The following is an 11,419-nucleotide window of genomic DNA, read 5'->3' as shown; positions in this document are numbered from 1 at the left end:
TGACAGCTCGGCGGCGGAGACGAGCCACCTCCTCTCTTCAAGCCTCCGTAGAAGACGACTACCCAAGGAACGAGTCCGGACGCAAAGCCTGCAACGGATCCAGAGCCCCGCGTCCGACCGCAGACCGCGCATAGCCCGCGGCTCGGCCGGAAGTGGGCGTGGCCTCGGGCCGGCTAGGCGAAGCCAGGCGCGGCGTGGGGAGGTGGGGTTCCTCCCGGGGCCCGGCCCGCAGCCGCGCGTTTCCGGCGCGCTCCCCCGCGTCTAGCGTCCTGTGGTCTCGCCCGTACCCCGCTGCCATGTTGGATTGTGAGGCCGTTGCCGCCGCCGCCGCCACTGCCGCCGAAGGAAGGCTGGGGGAGGAGTTGGGAGTTTAGCGCAGTCGCCGGAGTGCGAGGACAACGACCGTCCGGCCAGAGCCTACCCCGGCGGGAACGGGGAGCTCCCCTTTCTCACCGCGGCCCGCCGTCGGCTCCTCCTTCCGTGGCCTCCTCCCTGCGCCGGAGGAGCTGCGAGATGCTACGCCTCTGATTCCCCTCCTCCCGCCCCTGTCACCCAGAAGGGGAACGAGCGCTCGCCCACTCGCCGGAGGAGACGGCCCTGGCCTCCCTACCCCGCCGGCGAAACCATGAGCTCCGGCCAGCAGCAGCCGCCGCCGCCGCGGAGGGTCACCAACGTGGGGTCCCTGCTGCTCACCCCGCAGGAGAACGAGTCCCTCTTCACCTTCCTCGGCAAAAAATGTGTGGTCAGTGGCCGAGATCCGCATCGCCGCCCCCGACCTTAGTCTCCCGGGCCCGGGAGGGGGAGCCGGGAAGTGGGAGTTGGGAAGGAGGCGGGAGCGACGCGGGGAGGGTCGGACTGCCGGCCAGGCCTCTCTCTGACCTGGCTCCCTGGGTGCGGGCAGTGCGGGCCGGAGGTCGCCTCCCGGACCTGCCCGAGGAGCAGGGAAGTGTCAGGTCCGCAGGCCTGTGCTGGAACCCTGCTCGCTTGGACCCGGGTCCGTGCCTCTGCTGCTGGTTCAAACTTTACCGTCAGGCCTCGCGGGGATCTTTTTACAGGAGCTGCTTGATCGTAGTAACTGGGCTCCTGGACTGGCCCTCGCTTCTCGTCCTACGACCCCGATGTGGGGGCACTTTCCTTCACAATGCCATCGGTTTCAGGAGTGGGTGGGTCGGGGACCGAAGCCCAGATATGAATGAATCGAACCGTAAGGTCGTCTTTTATTCTCCCTTGAGGATCTCAGGAAGGAGTGAAGTCGAGTGCATCGGTTTAGAACGGGGGGCAGGAAATGCTACTGCTCCCCACTGCAGAGGAACGAGGTTTATTTCTCCAGCAGTCTTGCTCAGGCCTGGTTTCTCTCTCCTCTCCACTGTTTTTGTTGTTTCTTTGCATTGGTGCGAGATGCTGCTCTCCCAGAACCCAGCTCAGGGGAACCGCGATCTCCAGCAGTTCTTGGCCTTTTGGGATCTGAGAATGAGTCTTAGGTCGGTGCTGTGCGGCCTTTTCCAACTCCAGATGGCCGGTTGGGCCAGCAGCTCTGCTGTGGGAAGGGGAATGTGTTGTTGACGGAAGCATTCATTACATTGGCTGCTGGCGCTTCTGGGGGTGGGGAGGTTGTGCTCTGTGGGGTAGGCCTTGTCAGCCTGCATCTTCCTGGGGTGGCCGAGTTGAGCTGTGGTTGAGACTGTTGAAACGGTGTTCGGGTCCCTTTCTCCCCACTTTACTGGTTAACACCTGCAGAGTCTGTGCCACTGACACCCCGGAACCACCGAGGGAAATGTCAACAAGAGCCGTACCTTTTACAGCTTTCCTTCCTAATGTTAAATGTGTCACCCAGACTGCTCCTGCTTGTTTAAGAAGTTAGGATTAGACAAGTTCTGGGAAGTTACTGGATTAATTGTTAACTTTCTAGGAGTTTACCCTTTGTATCCTGTTCCACCTGGTAGGAGATTGAATCATTACATTCTGTGCAGATGTGTTTCATATTTCAGAAGTTAGACCTGATTAGAATAAAATGAGGGAGGTGGCTTAAAATCAGGACTTGGGAACTGTGAAGACAGTCAAGCCCCCTCTTTACTCTCCCCACACACTTTTTAAACAAACAAGATAACTGAGCCGGTGAGCCATATGTCTCACAGCAATTTAGTAATGTGACCGGAAGTAGAAAAGCAGGACTCCTGATGCCTGTTGTGTTGTACTTTCCACTACATCATGTTGTTTTAGAAGTTTTTTTCTTACTTGTTACTGATTTATTTTAAAGGGGTGTTAAAGGAATAATCACTTTTCTTTTTCACCAGAAGCTGATACAATTAAAGTTTTATTCTTAAAGCAGCCCTAATTTGTGCATATTTTCAATTTAGGAAAATCTGTAGCAATTTGAAGGTGACATTATCTGCAAATGAAAAGTTTAAAAAATTTTTTTTCTGGTATACTACTTATGTTATATAATCTGTCTCAGAAAAGGAAGTAGTTGTACTATGTGTTACATACCAGACACATTAGGCAGGGAGGGACATTACATTTATACACAAGCATACTGACTAATTGCTCTGCATTTCCTATAATGTTTACTGGTGTCAAAGAAATGACAGACATGTAAGAATACAGCGATAGATAGGGAATGGATTTCTGTCATTTAGAACCACACTGTTGGAGTTACCTGCTCTTGTTGTATGAAATAGTTGCAAAGATTAATATTTGAAGTCTCCAATTATTAGTAAAGAATGAGATCTTAATTTTCTGAACAGTTTCCCCCTCCTCCCCCTTTGCTGACTGTGCAGTATTTTGTGCATTACTGAAATATTTTGTCTCATTTAAAAAAAAATCATGCAGTGAGATTTACAGGTCAGACCAAATTTGTTAAGCAAGAAGTGCATTCAGAGCTCTAAGAATTCCCAAGAAAATGAAGCTGGAGTAGTTATAGTCCTAGCTCTCAAAGAGTTTCATTCCTGCTTTCTCTCAGCAAATTAGTATTGAGTAGCTAATTGTTGAGGTCAAAATCAAAGTTGATGTGTCCCCTAAGGTAGCTTACTGAATCTAGATAGGGAAACTAATGTGTAAAGTGCTAAGTATATCAGTACTTCACAGTGACTGGTTAAGACGCTGCATGTTACAATGGAAAATATCCTGGGTTTGTAATCAGCAGTCCGGGGTTTAAATTCATAGTGTCAATTTGGATAAGTTTCTTCAGCCCCCTGTCCTAGAATTGGTTTTCTCATTTCTAGAATAGGGATACATCACATTGGGTGGTTGTGTGTATCAGAAGGACTGTCCATAAATGTGTGGATGCTGTTATTTTTATAAAGGTTTAGATCACAAGAGAGGACGAGTAAAAGCTTTTTAGAATGGTCAGTACTTGAATATTTAAGTCTAGAGAGTATAGTCGTCATTGAATGCTCGAGTCCGTGTCAGTCAGTCCTTCATATCTAGAAATTCGGAGGGTTGACTGTTCCCCCCAGGGTGTGAGAAGTATGAAACAGCTTGGGAAGTCAGGGGACCTGCTGATGGTATGTTACGGAGCAAGAAGGGTTCTCAGGTTTACATATGCGTTGGAATCATTGGGAGATTATCACAAATGTGTATGGCTAGGTCAGATTCCTAAATAATATTCAGATTCGTTGGTCTGAGGTGGAACTTGGGCATTTCTGTTTTTAGCAAGCTTATTAGAGACTGTTACATCATAGTTTGAGAATCACTGCTGAAATTCACTGTTTTCTAATAGAGTGATCCTGAAGCACGTTGGAAATGGTAATAGGTTTCCCCTCAATTTTTGGCCCATATTCTGTGAGTTATGATTAAGTTGAGCTCTTTTAGGATGCCATTTCTCTATCCCCTTAAAATAACAATGCATATTTCAGAGATGTGGATGTAAGAGAGATGTAGTTGAGGAAATATGGCACTGATTAGTGGGATACCACAAGATCAGATTTGACTTTTAAAGTTCAAGGAGAAAGGTGGAGTCACTATTGAAGGATTGGAGGCAAAGGAGGTCAGATACATGTTTACAATAAGCTCCATGAAATATGATGAAGGTATGAATTAAACCAGTGCTGGTGGGATCAAGGCAAAAAGACTCCAATAGAATTTCATCCCCCTTAGAGGGCATGAGAGAGGGAAACTGGGAAGAGGCACGTATAAAACAATCAGCAGAAAAAGTATGTAGAAACATGCATGTGTCACTGTGTGTAAATATGCCTAGATGTTAGTGAAACTCTTAAGTTGGTGATTGTTTTCATGAAGGATGTGAATCTTCAGTAATCTATAGTTTTACCGCAGTTTTTAAAAATAGATGTTGAGAACACTTAGGTTTCATTTAAAGCCATATGTAAATATATAAACATATGTCAATATACTTTTACATAAAGTTAATAGTTCTGGTGCAGTTCATAGCTGTTAGTATTTTCTTAGAACAATTAAGGGTTAAACACAAGATCATTAGGTCTTGTTTTGTTGTTCTTTTGCCTTTCATGTCATGTGATTAGTTATTTTCTGTAAAGAGCATAGCCATCTTGCCAAGAAGAGTTAAATATGTATATATGTTCCTTATTCAAGGACGATATTAAGAATTGGGGAAAAAACAAAACCTGTACTATCTCTCAGCAACCACCTCCCATTTGGATTGGGGTTAGAAATGTTATTGACTGTTACCATTCCATGCATATTTACTTGGTTTGTTTTCAAGGTTTATTGATATTTAAGGAGACATTTTAATTAACTGATTTTAATGTTTATTTATGTATATATTTTTAGTTCCTTAGCACTTGTTTTAACTTGCTTATTATCATCTTTTAATTTTTGTGTATTTTTTTTCTCACCCTGTATGTAATTCTGTGAGATTAGACCTTATGTCTACAGTCTTATATAATTTTGATAATAACCAGCATATAGATCACTGCATACTTCTTGATTGCATAATTAAAATAGCTAACTTGTATACTCCTTAGTTCATTCAGCATTTCTCATTGCTTGATCAGGTTGTTAAAACCTTCAGTTTCTAATGCGCATGGTATCTGGACTTTGGTCTTCATTTATTAGGAGAATAAAGCGGTTTAATTCTTCTGCTTAACTAATATGGTTGGTAGCAGTAGCTGTCCAACAGTTAACTTTATTTCTGTTCTAAATTCTTAAATAGGTTTAGAGGGAGAGGTGCCTAGAGGGATCATTGTCTTGATGAAGGCCTAAATTGAGGCAGTCCCGGAGGGAAGTTAGTTCTGGGAATATATTTCACCTTGAGTTTTATGTTAGGAGGGAAAAGGTTAAAATTCGTGGGATTTGGAAGAGACAAAGACAGGAAGACAACCTAAGCTAGTGAAAGAGGAAAAGAGGTGAGTACAAAAGTGAATTTCATACAGGATAGGCAGTAAGCACAGGAGATTTAGAAGAATCCAGCAGATCTGGGTTTATCTATCCTGTTTCTTGTTATTCTTAGCTCTGTAGTATAGGCAAACTTCTTCACAAGTATAAGCCTTAGTGTCTATATTTGTAAAATGGACTTAGCCAAGGATTTCAGAGACTAGTACAATGATGTGTGTAAAGCAGTTAGAATGCCTGCCACTTATAAAGTGTTTTGGGAGTTTAGAGAAGCATGTGAAAGAATGTTGTCATTAATACTTTTGATTACTTGGTTTAGATTTCTTGTTACTGTCAGGGAGGTTTTAAAGTAAAATCTTGAACTGTATATTACATTTGTTTTGATTTCGGTAAGTTAATTCTAACATTTTGGCTGAAAGTCAGTACATTATAGAGTATGTAAATAAGAGTTAAACAGCAGCTGGAACAAATCTATTTGGGGAATTTCTGGGTAACTTTAGCCCCTCTGGTTGCTGACCGGAAAGGGAAGAGGGGGTACTTGTATAAGAGGAGTTCCTGGGTTTTAGTCCATGCTCTGCCACCAGTTAATTATGAGTGTGAACGAGAATCTCCATCTTCCTGACTTTCCTGATCACTTTCCTGATCTGAAACTGAGTGGTTGGACAGAATACACCACCGTCTTTCCACCTTTAATGTTCTACCACTCTAAATATTCTAGCTGCCAGGGACTCCAGCAGAGAAAGATCAGCCCTTCTGTTAACCTTGACATATTTCTGTTTTGCACAGTGGAGACAAAGATAGTATATATCTAAGTGCAAGGTAGATTATCGAAGTGCAAGGTAGATCATCTAAAACCATTTCATTGCAGATCCCCATTTCTAACTCACTTTTTCTTTAGCATCACATTTTAATAGGCATTTTACCTCAGAAAGACTAGGGTGAACAGAATTAAACAGCATTAGCATTAGTAATGGAATAATCAGCTCTTAACTTTGAATTATTATTATTATTTATTTTAATTACAAGGCATTTTAATATTACTATAAGTATGCCTTTTAATTAAGATGGAGTTACTTTAAAGAGTTCCTCTTTCGTTAACCAATTCCATCTAGAACCTTATTTTTTACATGACACTGTATTAGTGATATGATAGTTTAGTGTTACCCTTTATTGCTTATGATCTAAGGTTAAAAATAATCTGCTTTTTTTTTCTTTCAGTTTTTAGCTTTTAAGTGTTAGACTCAATAGTTATAGTGAACCGACTTGGTTATTTTAGGGAGATTAAAAGTTGAGGTTTATAAGAGCAGGTAAGAATTCAGTTTCATCGTAAATATTCTGAGAGTCATAGCTTTGATCTAACAGATTAGAACTCAGCATTTTTAATAGATTTCACTTTCACTGTAAAGATTCTGGAAGCAAAACAAGTTCATACAGTCTTGTCCAGACTATATTGCTAATGTAAATAAAATTCTTACTGCCATGTGACTGAATGATCTGCTATTTTTTAAGTGTTAAATGTTGTTTACTAATTAGAAAATGTTTGGAATATTTGACTATATTCATAAATGTAGTGTAACAAAAATGTATTCTGTTTTTATTTATTGTATCTACATCAGTATTCTTGGAAGTAATAGAGGATTACATCATTATAGTGTTAATATGAGAGTAAAATTATTCAAAAACACCAGTTTCACTTTACGATGTGTTATAAAGGAATTTATGGCTTTTTTTTTTTTTTTTTAAGAGACCAAATAACTGGTGTAATGTGGAGGGAGGTGGATCTAAAAAAGCTCTCTTTAGAAAATAGAATCCAGTGAAAGGTTTGGAGTAACTTCATATTTCAGTTGGTATGACTGTCTGTTATAATAGTTCAGTTGTTTTCAGTGTCCTTGGCTCCTTGGTTTGTCAGCCATGGTGATTTTGCTTTTTAACTTATTTTTTACTTCACCTGAAGATTGCTATAGAAATCTGTCTCTGTAAAAGGAGTACTCTTTAAAGACAGGTAAATTGAAACAGAAATACAGAAGACATCTGGGGAAATAAAATGCCTTAAAAAAATTATCATCAAACAAATAACTTTAGGACAATGAAGTGTTTTAAAGTTAAAACTTTTATGTTAAACTTGGAGAAGCTAAAAGTATCTAGTATTTTTAAGTGTTAAAATAGAAGTGAAATTGTTTATCATGTTTGGTTACAAAATAAATTTAAGTGAAATTCTCTCTCCATACCAAAATACCTAAGAAATTGCATAGTAGTAAAGGAGCTGATTGATTTGTATGCAGTGCATGAAGCTAATCAAATGATTTCCTCTATTTTTATTTATAAAATATCATCATGATCAAGAATCAAGGACTTGCTGAGTACATAACACCTCAGTATCTTGGAATACATGAAAAGGGTAAGGAAGATATAGTCCTTACCTCTTAGTTCTTTACTGAGTAGTTAGGGAAGACAAAAATTATGCACATAAAGATACGTTTTGCAAGCCAGCCTAAAGTTTTTAATATTAGAAGAGGTAGGTATATCTCTGTGAGTTTTAATATGTCACTATGGGGCTCGAGCATGATGTCTTGAATGGCCTGTAGAATTTATGTCAGAACAGGAAGCCCCTCAATTCAAGTGTAGGGAAATGTGTGAGCAACTATGGAGTAGAAAATTTGCAGGGAGTATTTGGAAATACTGAATAGACTGGCTTGGCTAGAATTGAGAATGGTATTTGCTTGAGGACATACTGAATGATAAGTTTGAGGGATAAATTGCAGCCAGATTTTAGAGAAGACCTTGAATGTCAGACCTAGGGATTGAGCGTTAGTCCCTAAGTAGGAAAAAGTCATGCTCCCCAGGTGGCACAGTCCTAACGAATCCGCCTGCCAGTGCAGGAGACGAGATTCGGGAGTGATCCTTGGGTCGGTAAGGTCCCCTGGAGGAGGAAATGGCAACCTGCTCCAGTATTCTTGCCTGAGAAGTTCCATGGACAGAGGAGCCTGGAGGGCTATAGTCCATGGGGCCACAAAGAGTCGGACAGGACTGAGTGACTAAACACATAACTGAACATATAAAGGGAGAAGTCACAAAGATTTTGACTCAATGTCAAGATAGGAAGTATCTGGAAATGGGGAAAACTGGAAGTTCTTATTCATAATAAGAATAATGGAGTAACACCTTGTGGTTGTGATTTAGTTGCTAAGTCTTGTCTGACTTGGGATCCCATGGACTGTAGCCTGCCAGGCTGCTATGTCCATGGGATCTCGCAGGCAAGAATAGTGAAGTGAGCTGCCATTTCCTTCTCCAGGGGATCTTCCCATCCCAGGCATCAAACCCATGTCTCTTACATCCCAGGTGTATTCTTCACTGCTTAGCCTCCAGGGAAGTCCCTGAGCTTTAACGTTTACTAAATATTTTCTTATTCATTATCTTAGCAGACCAGACATGGCCTGGCTAAGGAACCTGAATTGTAGTGACATCTAGAACACAAAAAGGATGAGTAAATACTCGGCCTTAGTTCTCATTGTGGATACCACCTATCACTCACAGCGATTTTTCCTACTTTGTCACGATGGAGTTTCTGATTCACTCAGTGTATTCCTACATGCAGCCGCTATCAGTCAGTCCAAGATCACTGTCCATGAAATCTAGCTCCATTCCAAAGCTATATTCTTGAAGCATAGTGAAGAAAAAAATGGCAATATTTGGTTGACTCTGAATTCAAGATGACAGCAGAACCTCCTTGTGGAAATGGCTCGATAGTAGAAATTGTAGGATTAGAGCTGTTGGAATCCTTTGTGTAATGTTTTTTATCAAAGCCTTAGGAGTGGAAGTAGATCTGTGAAGGTGTCAGTGCCTGTGAAGGTACAGAGGTAGGCAGTCTAGCCCATATTTGACTTGACCAGCATTTGAAAAGGATGAATTTCAGTAAGGAGTTTAAAGGGAAGAAAGATGTTCTCTTTATAAACTACCAGAAAATGGTATTCTGCAGGTTAACTTTTTCACTTATATTTTGTATCTTTCAAATATTGCTATGTTCATTTATATTGGTTGCATCCTTTTTATTACTGCATTCTATATTTTATGTATTCCTTATAACTTACTAACCTCTGTAACAGTTTTCTAGGACTAGTGTAACAGGATACCACAAACTGTGTGGCTTAAAAAACAAATTTAATCTCTCACATTTTTAGAGGCTAGAAGTCCAAAATCAAGGTGTTGGCAGGATTGGTTCCTTTTGGAGGCCCTGAGAGAGGATCTGTCCCATGCATCTCCTAGCTTCTGGCATCTGCTGACCATCCTTTATATTCTTTGGCTTATACTTTGATCACTCCAATCTCTACCTATGTAATCATCACAGGATTCTCCTTTTGTTCTCTACTTGTCTGTTTCTCTGTCTTCTTTTTGTGTAAGGAAGTCAGTTATTGGACTAGTGTCAGCCCTAATGACCACATCTTAACTCGATTACGTCTGCAAAGAATCTCTTGATATATGGTCATGTTCACAGATAAACAGGGGTTAGGGTTAGGACAACAGTGTATTTTTTTAGGGAGACACACAGTTCAACTCAAAACAATGGGTATTTTTACTTTCCAAGTTTTTGCCTTTGAAAACAGTGTTGTAATGAACATTCAAATACTTATTTCCGTGTATCCTTTCCAGGTATTTCTATAGAGTAAACTCTAAGAAATGAAGTCAGAGAGCATGAGCATTAAAAAATAGTAATGGATACTGCTGAATTATCTTCCAAAACAGTTATTACGAAACTGTCTAGTCGCATCAACATTAGAGTTTAAAGTCTTTTTTGCATTTGACCATTTCACTGGTGAAAAAAATCGCATTGTTTGATTTGTAGTTTCTGAAGAAGTTAAATATCTTTTTGAGTCTGTTGGTCATTTATATTTCTTCTGTAATTACCTGTTTTTGTCTTTAGACCATTTTTCTATTGAATTTGTTCTTTTTTAGTGACCTGAAGAACTATTTAGGAACAGTACTTTTGTATTATGGTATTTTTCAGCAGTCATCATTTTATTTTTTGACAGAAATATTTTTGGTCATTGCATAGGTTTTTAATTTTGTGTAGTTAAATGTGATAGTCTTTCAAGTGTATCAAGTTTTTATTTAATACTGGCTTAGTTCAGAATTGCAAGAATATTTACTCACATTTTCCTAGTACGTCTACTGTTTTATTTTATACCTATTATCTTTGATCTTTCTGAAAGTGACTTTGGAAAACAAGAGTCGTGGAAATCTAATACTACATTTTTATAATGCAAATGGCCACGACACTACTTACTGAGCAGTCCATTTTACCATACCTATTTGAAATGCTATCCCTGTAATTTACCACATTATCAGATGTACTTAGCTCCATTTCTGCGTTCTCTCTCTCTTTTTTTAAATTTCTTTGTCAGTGTATAGAATTTTTAGTTAGTATAGCTTTATAAGGATGATATGGTTTGATTAGTTTTAAGTCTCTCATTGGGCTTCACTGGTGTCTCAGACGGTAAAGAATTCACCTGTACTGTGGGAGACCTGGGTTCGATCCCGGGATTGGAAGATACCCTGGAGAAGGGCATGGCAACCCACTCCAGTATTCTTGCTTGGAGAATCTCCATGGACAGAGGAGCCTGGCGGGCTACAGTCCATGGGTCACTCAAAGAGTCAGACACGACTGAGCACAGCATACAAGCCCCTCATTACTCTCCTTTTCAATATTTTCTAGCTGTTTTTATGTGCCTGTGTTGTTGTTCAGTCACTAAGTCATTTCTGATTCTTTGCTGCCCCATGAACTGCAACACAACAAGCTTCCCTGTCCTTTAGTTAATCTCCCTGAATTTGCTCAGATTCATGTCCCTTGAGTCATTGATGCTATCTTAACAATCTCATTCTCTGCCACCCTCTATTCCTCCTGCACTCAGTCTTTCCCAAGCATCAGGGTCTTTTCCAGTGAGTCAGCTCTTCGAATCAGGTGGCCAAAGTATTGGAGCTTCGGTTTCAGCATCAGTCCTTCCAATGAATATTTAGGACTGATTTCCTTTAGGATTGACTGGTTTGATCTCCTTGCAGCCCAAAGAACTCTCAAGAGTCTTCTCCAGCACCACAGTTTGAAAGCATCCATGCTTTG

The 11,419-nt window shown here is 40.7% G+C and overlaps 1 protein-coding gene across 2 annotated transcripts in view; it reads left to right on the top strand.

Moving 5' to 3' along the window:
• Positions 1-268: 268 nt before the first annotated feature.
• Positions 269-11,419, top strand: part of WASL (WASP like actin nucleation promoting factor) — a 78,309-nt gene continuing 67,158 nt past the window's right edge. Inside the window, exon 1 of one of the 2 annotated variants that reach the window (XM_043463614.1) lies at positions 269-742. In XM_043463614.1, the coding sequence (XP_043319549.1) occupies positions 626-742 (117 nt within the window). In that variant the 5' untranslated portion in view covers positions 269-625. The remainder of the gene's footprint in view (positions 743-11,419) is intronic. The other variant, XM_043463615.1, reaches the window with a different exon arrangement.

The sequence above is a fragment of the Cervus canadensis genome, chromosome 3, assembly GCF_019320065.1.
Source record: "Cervus canadensis isolate Bull #8, Minnesota chromosome 3, ASM1932006v1, whole genome shotgun sequence".
NCBI lineage: Eukaryota > Metazoa > Chordata > Mammalia > Artiodactyla > Cervidae > Cervus > Cervus canadensis.
The sequence above is the reverse complement of the archived record's forward strand: the minus strand, read 5'-3'. Positions and strand labels throughout refer to the sequence as shown.